Here is a 19,438-nt window from a genome sequence, read left to right as displayed (position 1 = left end):
AAGACTTTGTAATTGATTTTTACAAAACAAAAAATTGGGTTTAAGGATTGAAATTAATAAAAGCGAAAAAACAAGACAAAGGGTTGAAGCGCAAACTGTACCAATTGTAGAAGCCGATCCAGTGATACAGTTTCCATGTCCGGAGCAGTCGGCTCCCTCTAGGCCCGGGCATCCAGCTTTCTCACAGTTGTCTCCCCTCCATCCAGCAGTACCACAGTCGCATGTGCCGTTGTTGCAGCTTCCACGTCCTGAGCACTCAACATCACACTGGGCTCCAGTGAAGCAGCCGTCACACTGGCAGTACCAGGTGGATAGGTCAATGAGGCTTGGTTTGATTACGATGCCATGATCACATCGTTTGCTGCAGTCATCACCAAAATACTTGTCAGTGCAGTTGCATCGTGGGGTCTCAGGGGGCTCGAGTTCGAGACACATTCCCTGGTTGCTACAGTCGTTCTTGCACTTGACCACGTGACAACCAATGCCAATCCAGCCGGTGTTACATGAGCAGCTACCGGTACCTGGGTTGCACTGGCCGTGGTTTGTGCACGAGACATCAAAACCAGGACACTCGCTTGTCTGGCAGAACTCGCCTCGATATCCTGGGTAACAGAAAATACGTGTTGTATTGTGTGGATGCTCATGATGTTTCCCCTGCTCCACATAATTGAAAGAATATTCTATTTCACCTGGGTTAATATATCAAGATAGTGATGACAAAGAGTAAATATCTGAAGTTTTAATTTTACAAAAAATATTAGTTAAATCATTAAAGAACAATATTCCACACAAGTATAACACTAAGCGTATTTGAAATAAGTTATTTTTAATGATTGATTATACCATTGAAGCCACAGTCACAAGATCCATTGACACATGAGCCTTGGTTGTTACAGAGGGAGTCACACTCGGCGCCGCTGTAGCATTCGTCACAGATGCACTCAAAAGTGGCCGGATCCTCTACACCATGTACACATCTGTACAACAATAAAGATACACATAGAGTTGTATCCAGATACTCAGAAAAACAGATAAAATTAACATACAGCTCAACTTTTTGTATCTCACAAGTCTAGACCTGCCAAATGAGAATACAATTCATAACTTATATACTCATAATTAAAAAATATATAAAAAAAACTCAATGCTTAAGCTCAAATTTCTAGCTATGAGTAATTTCCCTCTGGCTTTTAGTTCAGTATATGCATAAAAGGTAAGTATTTTCAGATTTTTTCTAACATTAGTCTTAATACTTTTCAAAGGTCTTCTTTTGAGTATGTAAGCCTTAAAATATCTCAATTTCTCACAATTATAACTGCCCAATTTTTTGTTACACTCACTTGTACTGGCATTTATCCCCAATGTAGGGATGATCACAGTCATAGCAGCGAGGCTTGTCATCCCCTGCACGCATTTCACACGTGGCATTGACTCCGTTACAGTCGCAGTCTGGGATATGACAGGCAGTTCCCCTTCCAGCCCAGTTCACACGTGCATTGCCCGCTGGCAGAGTTACAGGTGCCGTGATTCATGCAGTTGTCAGGCCAGCCTGGGCATCCTGGGACAGTGCACTGGTCTCCCTTGAAGCCTTGGTCGAAATTGCAGATGCAACCACCTTTGTTGTCACATGACCCATAGCCACTGCATGTGCCATCACAGGATAAGCCTAGAATAAAATAGGCAGAATACAAATGAATTTACATAATTACATATGACCCAAAGCATATAGAATGCTAGACCATCATAACTTTACGCTTATTGCAGGGTAATAATGACATAAATTGATTTTGACTGCCATATTGAATGAATGTAAATACAATAGTTAACCATGATCTCCTTAAACATATCATAACAACATATAATTTAGTCTTTCTCAATCTCAACTCTAGTTCACTGAATGAATTTCATGTTAAGAAAAAGTCACATGTCTGAAAGCAATTTTTGTATTTATCTGCTGACTCCACAACAGGCATCAAATCAGAAGCAATTATGTATGCAAACTATATGCTCTCTCATAAATAAACCAGTTTGTAAACATACATCAAGTTAGAAGTATAGGATCAAAGTTTTACCAGTATCGCAGGTGCGAGTGCACTGACACACTCCATCTCCGTTGTTTGTGCCATTGATACATGGTACATTGCAATCAGCGCCTATCCAGTGTTCCTCACAAATGCAAACTCCTGCTTCGAGTTCCTCGTTATAAACACATTCTCCCCTGGCTGTAAGCATATACATTAGGTGGATCAGTAAGCGGATGTTTTAATCAAGCATGTTTTTTTTACAAAACTGTTAAGTATAATGTTTGTACTATCTTGGACAAGTATTTCCAACTTTCAACTCAAAAGTCAATTGATTTGTTTATAGACTAACTTGAAAATAGTTACACCTGTTCGGAATTTACATAAACAAAAATCTATCTTGCTACCAAAATTGTTCATTTGTACATGACATCTCCCCTAAAGTTATTTTATGATTGAGAGTATAACTGTTGTTTCTGTGATAGAAATGTTAATTAAGACACATCAGCACCACTCGGAACTGCCCCAAAATTATGCAATAAGATAAACAAATTAAAATAGTTAAATAAATGGTATGCCCTACAAAATCAACGGAGGCTAATCAGTACACACAAAAATAACAGAAATCTTGATAAATATTGAGTTAATGAACTCTTTTATTTAAACAATAAAGTAACATTGTTTCATAGAAAGGTACATTTATGAATGCCAATATCTATTTTTTTAAGATGTTCTGATACTGAATCGATTTATGTTTAATCTTTCATCTAGATACACTATGATTATATAATGAGGAAGTCTTTTACATATTAACGATTTCTGTAATTGTTAATGATAACTCATGATCCCAATATTATGTTTCAACAAGTCTTAAGCAAATGTAAATTTCTCCACCACTTACAGTAGCAGTCACGAGGACACTCAGGTAGGCTGCAGTTGTCCGACTTCCAGCCGTTGAAGCAATTGCAGACCATGTTGATGCAGGCTCCATTGCCATTACACTGACCATCAATACCAGGGCAGCCCTCAGTCTCACACAGGCTTCCCACCCAAGCATTGCCTGGCAAATAAATCCAATGTCAATAGGTCAATATATTTCACTTTATGCAACTTAAGAAAGCATATACTAGTAAATATAAAATATGATAATTATCTATTGTATCATGATGACAATTCTGTGTCGACCCATACTCACCAGGTTGTCTGAAGCATTCACAGGTCTTGTTCTGGTTACAAACACCGTTATCGGAGCACTCGAGATGACAACGGTCTCCATTGTAGCATGGGTCACAGACGCACTCCCCACCTAGGTGATTCATCACTACAGTGCCATTCTCGCACTTCTTGTCACAATCCAGGCCAAACCAGCCCTGAAGTGAAGAAGTTTAAAAACTGATGAACAATTGATCAATCATGGAAGTTATCTCAGCTTCCAACAACTTTTCTGCTAACATGACAGACCCCTTCTAAGGAGAAAAAATACATTCATCTTGCATAATGAGTGACAAATATCACTCTCATTGCTTGATTTCTACATATCAGAACTTCTAAACATTGTTTTTTACCCCAACAACCTACGTATACCCATCAGTTATTTCTAAGATAACTTATTTCTTGTGACAACCAAACGAATGACCCACACATACCTGAGCAATATTACAGACACACTTGGGGATGCCCTCAGATCCGTCACACAAACCACGCCCCTCTTTAACATAGCAGGCACCATCTCCACAGTCAGGGGTGGCACAGTCATCACCAGTCCAGCCTTAGAACAGGTCAGTAAGACATGTATTTAACCCTTTGCATGCTGGGAAATTTGTCGTCTGCTAAAATTTCGTCTGCAGAATTTCTAAAATTAGCATTTTCTTCGATTTTTTTCAAAGAATACTATCAGAATAGCAAACAGTTTGGATCCTGATGAGACGCCACGTTCTGTGGCGTCTCATCTGGATCCAAACTGTTTGCAAAGGTCTTTAAAATTCAGCTCCAGCGCTTTAAGGGTTAATATCAAAATTGTTTTCATCAAAATTAATGCTATGTTGTCATTTAACTAGAGCTATATTAGTGGTATAACATTGCACTCTAAAAAGATAAACTTAATTGTCCCCTTTGACTCACCCACCATGATATCTTTATGTTGAACATTTATTACTTTTTTAAAGCATATTTGTTTCATGCTTTGACCTTGCATTAATTTACATTCAGTAATTCGTAGTTTGGAACTTTGATGTGCAAACTAGTCATTTTATTTCAATATGACTTGATTGCAGCAGTGGATACTAAACTGTTCAGTTGTGTGTGTGTATGTGTCTTTCACGATAAAGCAAGTGTGTGTTTTAAGTTCTTAAATCAGTCAAACTGAGTCAGAATTATCCAACATAGTATTTGTTAATTTAAAAGTAAATCAAAACAAAGACAACTACCACATACCTGGTGTACATACACACTCGTGGAGAGCAGTATTACAGACACCATGTTGTGTGCAATCAGTTTCATTTCCAGGGCAACCAGGCACCTCACATTTACTGCCTCGCCATCCTACTTTACACTGACATGCCCCATTGACGCATTTGCCATGACCATCGCATTCAATATTGCATCCTTTACCAGTGTAGCAGCCATCGCACAGGCAGTTGCCACTATTCATTGGGCTCTGGGTGCCGTGGGTTGCATCACATATATTCTCACAGCCCGGTCCCATCCAGCCTGGTTTACAATTAACACACCTTGGAGTAGTGAAGCTGGCGTCGCAAGTTCCCTGAGAGTTACAGTCGGGACTTCCAGGACAATCTGGCAGATCGCACCCGTTCAGTAACGGGTCCACTTTACCTTTGCTATCTGTTACACCAGTCCAGCCACTGAAGCATGTGCACTCATGAGTCTCAGTGTTGCAGTCACCATTGCCGCTACAGTCTTTAGTTTTGCCAGGACAACCAGGGATGTCGCAGACAGGCCCACGCCAACCAACATCACAGGTGCACTTGTTGTCCACGATCTTGCCATGGTAGGAGCACTCCGCGTCGCAGTTGATGCCCGCCCAACCAGGCTCGCACACGCAGTTGTCACTGCCTACTGGGCTGACCAGTCCGTAAACACACTGCTCCTGACAGCCGTCCCCAAACCAGCCTGCCTGACATCTGGTGCACAGAAATATATCAGAATTATATTAATATGAACACATGTATTGTCTATTTACCTAACCAGCCAAATCTTGTAAGGAGAATTCTAACTCAATAAACTGCTTTTTTCAAAAGAATAAGACATGCATCACGTGTGTTTTTTTTATATAATAAGGTGATCAGCCAAATGTTTTTTAAAGTCTTTTGCATATATTTATTGAAAATATAATCTGCAAGTATATTGTAGTTAAAATGCATTCATTAAACCTCAGTTCAGTAAACAAGCAGTACGGGATTACAAGCGCATCAAAGTGCGTATCTAAGTGGTTAAGGGTTAAGCATGAGTTGTACATACAGGCAGTAAGGTGTATCCACAGTGTCAATACACTGGCCCCTGCCATTACAGTCGGGCTCTCCAGGACAGTCTGCATCCTCACAGCCGATGTTCTGCCAGCCAGCGTCACATGTGCATGTAGCTGAGGTACTGTCACAACCACCTTGACACAGAACAGAACTTAGTTCTTTAAAACAAGACAGACAAATCCAAATCACACAGACATTATTCTTTTTTGCTCAGGGTAGTTTTCTGACTGTATTTTTTGCCAAAACGTTTATTCAAACAAGCATAAAATACATATCAGACATATGGCGTAACATGAAAGTTCATGGAATTGAATTTCTTGTAAAAAGTGTTCAATGCATTTTTATAACTGTTTACCTATTACTGATCCTAATTGTTTTGTATGCTTTGTTGTCATGAGTACATGTGCAATGTTTAAAATATCTGTTTTTGTCAGTAACCTACTAAATTGTTACAAATTTAACACAAATCAAGTACTTTACTTTAAAAAAAATGTTTCTGTAAATGGAAAGAATCATTTCATAATGGACTTACCTCTGCCACTGCAGTCCAAATTATATTTTCCAGGGCAGCCTGGAATATCACACACAGGTCCTTTCCATCCCAATTCATATGTACAAACACACTTATTAGTGCTCGTACTGATGTTGCCATGTTCTGAACACTCCGAATTGCAACCAACGCCGGCCCAGCCAGACTCACAAAGGCATACTCCTGTAAATTGATGATATTCGTGTGAATTCGCGAATTTTCCCATAATAAAGTTTCCATGTTTTATAAAAGGAATATAAGTTTGTAAATTTTATGTTTTAACCCTTTGCATGCTGGGAAATTTTGTCGTCTGTTAAAATTTGTCTGCTGAATTTCTAAAATTAGCATTTTCTTTGATTTTTTTCAAAGAATACTATCAGAATAGCAAACAGTTTGGATCCTGATGAGATGCCACATTCTGTGGCGTCTCATCAGGATCCAAACTATTTGCAAAGGCCTTCAAAATTCGGTTCCAGCACTGAAAGGGTTAAGATTCTATTGCAAAACATTCATTCAAACAATACTACAGTGCTTGAAATCCATGGAAGACACTGACTTTAAAATAATTTTGAAATGTTCAAAATTACGATAGAACCTGTCTGAAGCATGATTTAACCTTAATTCAAGAATTAAGTTATTGCAAGCCTAATCAAGGTCGTGATGAAGAGAGGTATAGGTTGAAGTTACATTTCAATATCTCAATTGGTGCTTGAGTTCTTGAGCGGAAACTATTTAAATAGTATAAGTAACAGTAACCTCACCCCAAGTATTGATATGAAGTATATTTTTTTATAAATTTTCACTAAAATATCTTAATTTGTTCTCGATTTATTGAGCCAAATCTTAAATTGATGGTTCCTGTCCTTAGCACAGCATGATCTCTCAGTCAGTTTGTTGGAAACATTTACTAAAATTATGGTCCAAGTCCTAATTCTCAGTGATATAAAAACTTAACATTACAAGTCCCATTAAAAAATACACCAACCACTGTCCATTGGCGTCTGTTTTCCATTGATGCAAGGGTCATTACATGCGGGTCCCATCCATCCAGCCTGGCAGGACTTGCACAATGGGGGACTTGTGGTCTGGTCGCAAGTGCCGCGGCCAAAACAATCAGGATCACCAGGGCAGTCTGGGATATGGCAAGCAGCACCCATCCACCCGGCATCACAATCGCAGGTTCTGGTTTCAGAGTCGCAGTCACCACGCTTGCTACATTCAATGTTTGTAACTGGATTTCTTGGGCAGCCTATATGCATACAAACAATAATTACATTTTTTATGAAAAACACAAACAATTGTTTTATTATTCACATGAAATATTAAAAATCAAAATAAGAAAAAAGTTTACAATGTTTACAAATCATGTTCACAAGTGTAAAATGTATGAAACCAAACTGTGAAAAAAAAATCTTTGCATTGTGTTATTTTGGATTGACAATCAATTTCTGGTTAGCATTTTATCATGATTAACACCTTAAGACCTCACCTGGAATTTCACAGTAAGTGCCGTCCCATCCAACAAGAGGGTCACAGTAGCACTTTCCTGACCCGTCTTTATTGCACACACCATTGCCTGAACACTGAATGTCACAGCCAAGACCATGGTAGCAGGTGGAAGAGCACTGACAGAACGTTCCATTAGCGTAAGGGGTTCCATGGAGACACACATCATTGCAGGCAGGACCCATCCAGCCCTTGGCACAGTCCGTACATATGGGCGGGCTGAAGTTGACATTGCACACACCTTGGCTGTTGCAGTTGGGTTCCCCTGGACAGTCTGGTGTTCCACAATCATCACCTGAAATATTTCAAGTGGAATTGTGGAGGCTTGACATGTTGTTGATTTTTTAAAATACAGACAAAAACATAATATGCAGATGCAAGTTTCATATTCCTTGGTAATTTAAAAATGCATTTACCATACAAAAAAAACTTGAAACTTACCATCCCATCCAATTTCACAGAAGCATGTGCTGGTCCCAGAGTTACAGTCACCGTGTCCGTTGCAATTAAGGTCGGCACCCGGACAGCCTTTCTTGGTACACTTGAGATCTCCCCAGTTGGCGTCACAAGTGCAGTTGCCTGTTCCAGCATTACACTTGCCATGGTTGTTGCATGTCGACTCGCACTGGACTCCGAGATGGCAATTATCGCAAACACACTGATCAGCTACGCATTCTCCGAAGCCACTGCATTCGATAGAGCAGTCTGGGCCAGAGAAGCAGGGGTCGCAGACGCAGAAACCACAGGTAGAGCACTCTCCGCGACCGCTGCAATCCGTGTCTCTATGACACTGACTAGTGCAGTGAGTGCCAACAAAGCCTGCCTTGCATTCACACTGACCCTCCTTATTGCACACTCCATTTCCTCCACAGGTGATCTTGTCATCGCAGTAGAACTGACAGTCGTAGCCTAAGTAACCTGCATTACATGTGCACAGCAAGGTATTTGCATTGTAGGTACCATGCCCACTGCACACATTACCATGATAGTCATATGTACTGCCGGCGTATGCCGTACCATAGCCACTTCCTATTGCCACAGACCTCTGATGGTTGATTAATTTGCTTGTGAAATCTTTTCCCCAGGCTCTTATCCTGCCACCACCACCTTTGCCTCCCTGGTGAGATGTGTAAGAGCTGCAGCCACCAGTGGACCCAGAGCCACCATTGGCAGTGAGTTTTCCCCAGCCTTCCAGGTACTGGCTGTCAATCCAGACCGAGCCACCTGAACCACCACCACCGCCACTAAGGGAGTTACCACCATCCATTGTCACGAGACCATCAATAGCAGTAAACACGCTCACAAGGCGCACAGCTGAGCCTCCAAAACCACCAGCACCATTGGAGCTTGAACCACCTCCACTGCCTGCCAGCGCAGGTAAGATGTTGCTGAAATATAAAATAATGTTCAATATAGTTATTCGAGTATTAATTACTAAAGAATCAATAATGTAACAATATAGACTTAAACAAACGAATTTTATGGTAATATTCTAAAATAAAATGGATAAACATACGATGCATGATCTAACATCATCACCACTCATCAATCAAAACTACTTCTTTTGATAAACCAATAGTTACAACATTAACATGATAATATTATATTGTATTAGATCAATCTTCAATTGATAAAAATAATATATATACAAAAATACATCATATTTTTAGAATATTTTTTTCTGAATTAAGTAGTACCTGTCATAGGTTCCACCACCGCCCACAGATCCACAGCCAGTACAGCTGCCACCCGATCCACCGTGCCCTCCTCCTGACCCACAGCTGCTAGTCAGGCCTGCTCCACCGCCCGCATTATTAGAATACCCACGTCCGATACCATCCAGGATAGCTCGCTTTTCTATGTCGATTGCACGACTCACAATGTTGCACGATTTGTTTATGTAGCCGATGGCAGTGCCTTCTAGGTGAAGGAAGTCCACGAAAATATTCAGACCTTCTTCTGCATTGAAATTGGTTGAGTCTGTGAATGTAAACTGTCCACCGCTCAGTGCTGTGAATGTAGAAAAGTAGTATTTTCCAGCATGGGCAACTCCTGCATTGCACTTGGACTGGCCAGATGAGATGAGTTTGGTGTGGCCCCTGCTGTACCAATGTTCAACACCAATAATGTTTCCAGCGCTGGTGATTGTCTGCTCAGCAATCACGGTGGGTGGGAAGCTCACAACGCCATCAATGTAGAGGGAAGACTGGACATATGTTCTTGTGTACTCTGGTGCAAGGTCCAGCGTGACTGCGGAGTCAATATACAGAGTACCCAGACCATCTCCTCCAATAAACTCCACAATCAAGTCCTGAAAATAAAATACAAATAACAAATTAAACTTTATACAAATGCTTTTTTAATTAAATTAAAATGAATATTTAAATGAAGAAAGCATATTTAGTACTGTCAGTTGAATTCTAACTCTTCCTATAGATTTCTTACATATGGATAAATTATTATTTTTTAAAGCTTATGTTTTAAATCCAAAAATGTACTAGATAATGAGAATTAAAAAAAAATCCTGCAATACAGTTCAACCCACCTTAGTTGGGCGAATGCATGCATCATTCAATGGGTGCAGATGATTAATGCTGGTGACATCCACATAGATGGAATGCTTCTCACAGCCCCATCCACGGTTGGCATGGTTTGCCCATAGGTGGGTGACGACATCATCTCCAACTGTAGAGTTAACCCACACTGTCCCAGGTGAGCCGTGATATCCGGCACTGGAGGACCCACCTTGAGCATTAAGGCTACCAAGGAAATGTAGTGGCTCCCGCAAGTCGACACAGATACGTCCACCTGATCCACCTCCATTTCCTATAAGATTGATAATTTTTATATGCTACGAAATTAAATTATGTTTTTCATTATTTACTGGATAAAAACATAGACATATCAAAATGCACGTGATTTATTGTACTTTAGTACACCATTTAAATGTGAAGCTGTTAAACAATTGAATTTTAAACAACCCATTTCACATGAAGTTTCTGCAATTTATTGTATGTTTTTCTCAAAATGGACGTAACAAAATTCAAAGTAATAAGCAAGCAACTTAATAATTTTTCAAAAAAAGACTTTCCCTACCAATTGTATTCCCATCAGAGTAGTAAGAGGCATTGCCACCAAGAGTGGTTATCTGCCCTCGACCAACAAGTGAAGCAGCTAAGATCTTCAACATTCCTCCACTACCACCACCACTCTTGTAGGCAGTTTTTCCCGAGACACCATTTGAGGAGATTGTGCCATAATTCTTCAGTTGCTGCAAGAGATAATAGCATTTAAGTTAAATGCTCAAAGTTCTTCTTCTTATTACTAAACATTATATGATATTGAATATTATTTGGTAACAAGGCAAAATGGTGACAGTTACAAAGATTATGACAATTCTATAAGAGCCTTAAAATGCTGATGCTGATGCACTTCAGCAGCTTTAGTCTCAGGTAAAAAAACATAGCTTACTTTGTGGCATGTATATAAAATGCTTGAAAAAAAATCATCATCAAACCAAATACAATCATTCTCCCCTTATATATTTCATTTGTGTTTCTGATACAGTGTATTACTAAAACAATTTAAATTTCTGTACCAATATGCTATATACCACTTAAAAAACTACAAACACATATGCATGACATAATTACATTTGTTCTTCTAGATCAAAACAAACTAGACAAAAAAGAAGTGACTGTAGCTCACCGCCCCAACAGTGAGGACCATGAGGCTGCCGCCAGCCCCACCATTCTCTCCTCCACCTCCACTGCCAAAGAGTTCCACAGAGCAGTCAGTGGTCCCAGATTGGGCTCCTCCAGCACTGCCATGGTAACTGTTACCACCTGTAGACAAGGACCATTCAAATCATTAAAAAAAATCTAAACAGTCCATTTTAAACCATAATGTTCATGTTATCAAAGAAATCTTTATCATCACCCAAAAATAGTTGTCACAATAATAATAGCTGTACTTAGCATGCTTTTACAGTTTTGTTTCATCCCATTCACAGACTCCATGTTGTTTTTTTAATAAATCAACCTATTAACAAAACAACAATTTGTCAAAATATAATGTTTTTGCATTTGCTTGCAGCATAATGTAAAATCACCTTTGTTTTGTAGAAATGTGATTTTTGATTTTTTTTTAAACAGTTTCCAAAAATACCAAAGGTTTTAATAAATGCAAAACAAGAAAGTCTCACTTGTACGTGTATAAAACCTCTAAACAGACAAGGCAGAAAATTTAAAACAAAAAGTACCTTTGCTTGAAAGTCCTCCACCACTTCCATCAAGGCTGTTTGCTGAGCCGGCACCAGGGCCCTTATTGGCCAGATATCCAGCGCCCGAGCCATCCAAGAGCCCTCCTCTCTCCACTGTCAGGTAACTGCTATCAAATGTCACTTTCTGGGTGGTTGACAATAAAGAGCCTCCATTCCTAATGTTCAAGTTGTTCACCTTTATTATCGGCTGAAGAGGATTCATGTCGATTTTGAATTTTCCGAGATTATTTGATGAGATTGTAGGAACATTGAAAACTCCAGGGGTAGACTTCTGCATGGTACCCATTTTTATAGCTGTGACCAACAGAGTGCTGGCATTCTTTTCAATAACGAATTCAGCATTACGTTCTACAACGAGTTCTTCCACTCCTATAAGCAAACCGCCAAGGACTGTCTTTTCTGTAAGCATGACATAAGTGGATGGGAGTATCAATTCTCCTTGAGGGTCGACATGGAAACCGCAAGGGGAGTCTAGGTATGTGTGCGTAGCCTCCACAAAGTGGATCATCAACTGCTGATTACTCTGCACTCTAACCATGCCCTTCCTGTTTCCAGTTAGCTCATGAGCAATCACCTGAACAACATCTGCAGATGCTGGATGGTAAAAGTGCACATAGCTGTAGCCTTCCACCTGGATCTCCTCAAACTCATAGTATTTGCTGTTCTCCTCCATCACCACAGCAGGATTGGTCGTTTGAAGCTTACCGTTTTCAATTGTCAGTTTCCTGTGTTCCGGCATGATGAGTTTTTGTTTCAGTCTGGGGTCATACTTCAGTTCCCTGTACTGGGGACCTCTGGCAGACTCGTACTTGTAGATCGTCCCTGGGCCTCCTGCACTGCCAGCCACACCATTACCACTGACTCCGCCTTGACAGAGATACTGGCCAGCAAACAAGTTGTTCCTCTCTATGTGGGCAGCAATACGGCCACCACTGCCTCCAAATCCAGAGCCGCTACCATCTCCACCAGACGCATCTAGGATGCCATTACCAGACATGTTGTATGCCTTGATAAAGATACTGCCTCCACTGCCACCACCACCATTTCCAGTAGCATCCATTCCGTAAGCATCAATGGTGCCATCAATGTGGAACTGCTTACCAATGCTGAACTTCACAAATCCACCACCAGCACCACCTGTAGATCCACCGCCACCACTTCCAAGCTCAGAAGGAGTGAACAATGATCCATAGGCATTTGCATCCGCTGCACCACCACCAACACCACCATAACTGCCACCGTTTGCACCTGATCCTGCTCCCTTGCCTTGCATAGCTGGTTTCCCACGTCCCTCGAGGCTGAAGATACCTTTAGACTCAATGTCAATATGACCTGCCTCCACAAATCCATGATTCATGTAAATTGTGCCTCCATATTTAACTTCTATGAAAGCAGCACTAATTGTGAAATCGTTTTCAATCTTCCTGAACTGCAGGATACCATCCAACATAATGTTTATAGTTGGAGCAGAGAAATTACCTGGTGAGGTCACCTCAATCTTCTCTTCATTTTCAATCTGAGCTGTCTGTGAAGTGCTCTCAACCACAAGTGTGCAGCCATCCTGAATGTAGAGATGATGAACGCCTGTCATCAATCCTCCAAGTGTTGTGTTGATACCCTGCATGTGAACCTCAGTTGGGAAAACAACCTCTGCGCCCTTATCAATGATGTAACTCACAGGAGCTTCTGTTCTGTTTGATACTGATTCCACGTATTCAACATAGACCAACTGGTTCTCTCTGACATGCACTTGCCCTGACCGATCTCCCAAGAATCTGTGAATGACAACCTCAACCTTAGAGGCTCCTTTAGGATGGTAGAAAAGAACTCTGGTCTTACCATCAACATGGGTCTCATTGAATTCATACAGCAACGTGTTGTCCTCCATGATCATTGTTGCAACTGGTGATGCCACTCCCAGATTGTCCATGTGTATGTATCTATGATCGACTTCAAAATATTTTATACTTGAGCCTTTCATATACTTCAAGATGCGATATTCCAAAGGCCTTTGGTTGTTTTTAACAAAAGTAGTACCTGCAGCAGCAGCATGATTTTCAGCAGTTGCAACAGTTCCACCGTCTCCTCCCTGGTTGACGAAGGTTCCACCAAAGTAGTACCGCCATTCACAATGTATGGCAGCCCTGCCACCAGCACCTCCACCACCCTTACCCGTTGCATTACCACCAGCTGTGTCAATTACACCGTGGCCAGTGAAGTTCATTGACTCAATCAGAACGGATCCACCGCTGCCACCACCAGCATTGCCACCTTCTCCGTTATCACCTTGCAGTGCAAGCAGGCCATGTAACTCAAAGTAGTGACTGGTCATCCAATGAAGCTTGCCACCACCGGCACCGCCAACACCTCCCCCGTTACCACCACCGCTACCAAGCTCATTGGGCGAGAAGATACTTCCATAAGGTATTGCTGCCTTAGTTGGATCAGCACATCCACCGTAACCACCATGACCAGCACCACAACCGTCACTGTTGTTAGTGAAACCAGCACCAGGCCCTTTCTCTGCCTTGTGGCCGTGACCATTTAGGTGGAATATTCCCTCACTTTCAATCCAAGAGTATGTGCTGTTGATTATGGCCTCATTCATATACAGGTTACCTTGATATTTCACCTTTATCTCGCTGGTCTCAATCTTCAGATCATTAGCAATGTCCATAAATCCTGCTGTACCACCTCTCTTCATGTGAAGCTCATTCCAGATGAAATGTCCAGCAGTAGTTTCCCTATAGTATTCACCATTTTCCAGCAAAGCAGTTTTTCCAGTGCTCTTAAATTCGGCTATACTGCCATCTTCAATATAGAGATTATGGACACCGGTCACCAATCCAGCAAAGGTGCTGTTGGTGCCATGAATGTGGACCTCAGCTGGGAACACAACTTCAGCTCCATCGTCAATGATATAACTCACTGGAGCCTCTGTAATGTTACTGATAGACTCAACATATTCCACCCAGACTTTCTGCTTGGGTCTGATGTGTAACTGACCAGTTTTGTCACCGATGAAAAGGTGGGCTATAAGCTCCACTAACTTGATTCCAGGTGGGTGATATATCCATGTGTATGTTGATCCAGTGATCTCCATCTCATCAAACTCATACAACACCCTTGGTGGGTCCTGTATGACAGTGGGAGCAGGACTATACTTCAGCTTATTATCAGAGTGAATCATGTGATGATCCACATCCAAGAAAGTTACATTCAGAACAGGATCATACTTTGTTTCCCTGTACTCCAGCGCACGTTTATTCTCCTCCTTGAATGTGGTGCCCGAGGCGCCAGCGTGAGAGTTTTGAATAGTACTGTGGCCGTCACCACCATAGTTATGGTACTCTCCACCATACGTATACCTAAAGCGGCAGTTGATAGAAATCCTACCACCAGATCCACCACCACCATTTCCTGTACCATTTCCTCCTGGCACTGCCATCACACCATGTCCAGTAATATTGGTTGAGTGCATGTACACACTGCCACCACTACCACCACCAGCGTTTCCTCCAACACCGTTTGTCCCCTTCAATGTCAGTAAGCCGTTCATCTCAATGACATCACCGTTGTACCATTCCAGATACCCACCTCCAGATCCACCAGTGCCTGTACTGTTGCCACCACCACTTCCTGCCTTTGTTGGGATATAAATTGAGTTGTATGGAACACCTCCATAGTTTGGTCCCGGTCCACCACCATAGCCTCCATGCCCGGCCCCCACACCAGTGGAACCAGCATCCTTCAGAGTGAATCCTGCACCTGGTCCTTGCTCAGGGCCGTAGCCCATTCCATCCATGTTCAGTTCACCTTGACTTTCAATATGACCATAGGAAGAATCAACCCTGACGAAATTCATCAGCAGGAGCGATAGATACTTCACGTAGAATTCGTTCACTGTGATGACACACAATCCCGTTACATCTCTAAATTCTGCCCGAGCACCTGCCATGATTCTAAGAATAGCAAAGGTGAAGTTGCCAGGGGATGTAACCATTGTGTATTCTCTGTTTTCCATCAGTGCTGTAGTTGCTGTTGACAAGAACAAAATGGAGCCTTGGCGAATCATCATATCTTCAACACCAGTAATCTGACCTGCTAAAACTGTCCTTGCCCCTCTCATGTTGGTTGCAGTTGGGAAAAACACCTCAGCACCAGCATCTATTCTAAAACTGCAAGGAGCAATGGTTTCATTGGAGACTGATTCCACAACTTCAACATAAAGTCTTTGACTTTGTCGCATGCGAACCACTCCAGTTCTGTCCCCGTGGAAGACATGAATGGTCACTTCAACAGCCCAGTATCCTGCCCCAGCTTTAGTCCCATCTGGGTACTCAACCATAAGATTAGAGTGACCTTCCAACATAGCCTCATCAAATTCGTATGCTTTCTGAGCACCTTCATCCAGCATGGTGTAGAGCCATGGCTCTGCATGTCCCTGATACAAATGCATATCAATGTCTTCATTGTTTATCTCAAGCCTCCTGTGTGCCGCAGTGACTGTGGTTGTGTTTGTTGCCGCATCATACTTTATATCAGCATATTGCGGGCCTCTTGCATTTTCCTGGATGTATACAGTGCCTGCTGCCCCAGATGGCAGATTGCCTCGACCAAGGCCTCCAACAACATTAAGGCGTCCGATGTATTTGTTGGAGAAGCCAACATGAACAGAGATCCTACCACCAGAGCCACCACCACCATGTCCCCTTCCATCACCACCATGGCAGTCAATGTGACCAAAGCCTGTGAAATTCATGGTCTCGATGAATATACCACCGCCACTGCCACCTCCACCATTGCCACTCTGACCATCCTCTCCTTCCAAGGTGATTTCACCATCAACCCACAAGAGTTCACCCACAATCCAATGGAGGTAACCACCACCTCTACCCCCCTGACCATCACCATTACCTCCACCACTACCTGGGTGTGTTGCCATGTACACTGAGTCGTAGGGTGTTCCACCAACATTTGGTTTAGGGGCTCCACCATGACCACCGTGAGCAGCACCGTAACCGTAGCTACCACTTGATCCTCCCATTCCTGGACCTGAGCCTTCAGCATGGCCCATGTAGTCCACAGTCAAGATTCCCAAGCTCTCCACAACACCATTGGCAGAGTTGATGGTGCCCTTGTTCATTGTCATCAGAGCTTCATACTTCACACTCAGTTTGACCAAGTCCAGAACTAGCACACTTCCTGGTTTCTCCACAAAATCGGCCTGAGAGCCCCTCTGTATGGTCAGATGACTCAGACTGACATTTCCTGGAGCAGTTTTATGCACATATTTACCAGCTTCAATCAAGGCTGTCTGAGCTGTAGATGAGAAGACAACATTTGAACCTTCGGCTACAGTCAAATTTTGTACCATAGTCATCAGGCCACTCATATCGCTCCTTGTTCCCAGCAGAATGGTGGTGGAAGGAAGAATGATCTCCGTGCCATAGTCAATCTTGTAACTTACAGGTGCTACAGTGTAACCACTGGTGGATTCTACATACTCTGACCAAACCTTTTGCTGAGCTTGAAGATGCATCATTCCAGTCCTGTCACCATTGAACTTGTGAACAATAAGTTCAGAATTGTCTCCCTCAATCCAGAGAACCGCATGGTTATTGGCAACTACCTCGTCAAATTCAAACACATGTGGTGAGGCATCTGTATCACTCATTATCATAGTACCAAGGACCTTATTCCGATTATCGTTATCAATGGTCAGTTTTGTATAACCATCCAAGTACACCAGTGTACCGTTAATCTCTATGGTTTCCTTCTTGTCCAGCCCGATCAGACTGGAATCTGTGCCATACACCGTACCGCCTGCGCCGTTCTTGGTTTCATCGTCAGCCAGAGTGTTGACCCCAGCAAATCCTCCATAGGCTATCATGTCACCTGTGAATTCTTTGAACCACTTGACATGTACAGCGATCCTACCACCAGATCCACCATAACCATACTGGATACCATCACCACCTGAGGTATCAATCAAACCATGACCAGAGATATTCTGGGTATTGATCAACACACTGCCACCGCTACCACCACCGCTACTGGCTCCCATGGCATTGCCTCCAACACTGAAGATGTTGCCATCGAGGTGTAGCCTGCGGGAGATAGAGACGTCAATGCGGCCTCCACCATAGCCAGGCTGGGCACCGCCACCCTTGCAGCCAGTGTGGTGGGGGGTCTTGTATGAGCCATAGGGGGCACCTGAAGGGAATGTACATGCAGTTTTACATCAAGTTTGCAGTTGCACCTGAAGGGAATGTACATGCAGTTTTACATCAAGTTTGCAGTTGCACCTGAAGGGAATGTACATGCAGTTTTACATCAAGTTTGCAGTTGCACCTGAAGGGAATGTACATGCAGTTTTACATCAAGTTTGCAGTATTTATTAACCCTTTGCATGCTGGGAAATTTGTCGTCTGCTAAAATGTCGTCTGCTGAATTTCTAAAATTTGCATTTTCTTTGATTTTTTTCAAAGAACACTATCAGAAGAGCAAACAGTTTGGATCCTGATGAGACGCCACGTTCTGTGGCGTCTCATCTGGATCAAAACTGTTTGCAAAGGCCTTCAAAATTCGGTTCCCGCACTGAAAGGGTTAACAAGATTTCTTTAATATTTACCTTAATTTCAACTTGGACTGAGTACTTATATTACACAAACACCGTGTGTTAAACTAAAATATGTTAACTTAGATATAAATGTTCATTTACAATATACAAAGTATTAATGTATCATGATTAAGTGCATATGTGAAAAAGTTATAAAAAGCTTTTTTGTACACTATGCAGACTTTCATTGGTGCCATGTCATAACAACTTTAAATACATATATAAGGCAGTTTTATCATTATCATTGGAACACATGATTTCAAATAAACCATTTTGATTTAGCAACAAATGATTTCAAATAAACAAATGTATTTAGCAAGGGTCTAAAAGGCTCCTATGTGAAACTACCAATCACAGTTACTGACAAAGCAATGGCTTCTTCAAAGATTTGAAATAATAAATTAGAAAAGCAATAGGTTAATTATGACAACACTGCATATTTATAAAAATGTTCTCCTTTACTTCTTTACTTACTGTGAGAAATGCTAACTGCGTGTACATTTCAAACTAAACTTCACACCGACATACCAGAGTTGTAGGTATCGTGGTCTGCACCACCTCCATATCCACCATGACCTCCACCTATGCCTGCCTGGACATTGGCCGGTCTCTTGATGTAGTTACCCCGACCCGTGCTCTCATCACCATCACCACCTCGGTCTGCCGAAAATGGAGAAAACACATCACATAAAACTTGTGGTTTGACGTCGCAAAGTCAACTTAAAATTTCAAATAATGTTCCAAGAAGTAGCAACTGTTTGAGCATCTAAGATGATACTAATTTAACAGCATGTGTACCTTAAATTACAATCTTAAACAGAATATTTTTTATGTTAGCACACTAAAAGAGGAAATTATTGAAAGAAATTATCAGGATATGATTTCCATTCGGGACCCTCTTTTCAAAATTTCAATCACAAAAAGTTAAAAAATTCAAGAAAATGTATTCTTTAAAATAGGAGAATAAAACAAAAGTTTTCTTCAAGCACTTTT

At 41.7% G+C, this 19,438-nt stretch overlaps 1 protein-coding gene across 1 annotated transcript in view; it reads right to left on the bottom strand.

Annotated features, from left to right (window-relative positions):
• The window catches only part of LOC127881275 (uncharacterized), a 146,025-nt gene that overhangs the window by 32,851 nt on the left and 93,736 nt on the right, over positions 1–19,438 (bottom strand). The window contains 20 exon segments of the mRNA XM_052429021.1: positions 102–602; positions 844–977; positions 1,341–1,471; positions 1,473–1,666; positions 2,073–2,222; positions 2,923–3,081; positions 3,217–3,391; positions 3,668–3,789; positions 4,455–5,161; positions 5,499–5,640; positions 6,039–6,218; positions 7,021–7,284; positions 7,525–7,836; positions 7,983–8,929; positions 9,239–9,852; positions 10,087–10,367; positions 10,638–10,812; positions 11,250–11,386; positions 11,803–18,039; positions 18,974–19,082. Of these exon segments, the coding sequence (XP_052284981.1) occupies positions 102–602; positions 844–977; positions 1,341–1,471; positions 1,473–1,666; positions 2,073–2,222; positions 2,923–3,081; positions 3,217–3,391; positions 3,668–3,789; positions 4,455–5,161; positions 5,499–5,640; positions 6,039–6,218; positions 7,021–7,284; positions 7,525–7,836; positions 7,983–8,929; positions 9,239–9,852; positions 10,087–10,367; positions 10,638–10,812; positions 11,250–11,386; positions 11,803–18,039; positions 18,974–19,082 (11,671 nt within the window).

Source organism: Dreissena polymorpha, chromosome 5 (assembly GCF_020536995.1).
Source record: "Dreissena polymorpha isolate Duluth1 chromosome 5, UMN_Dpol_1.0, whole genome shotgun sequence".
Classification (NCBI taxonomy): Eukaryota; Metazoa; Mollusca; class Bivalvia; order Myida; family Dreissenidae; genus Dreissena; species Dreissena polymorpha.
Note: the sequence above shows the minus strand (reverse complement) of the source record. Positions and strands in the feature narration are given on the sequence as shown.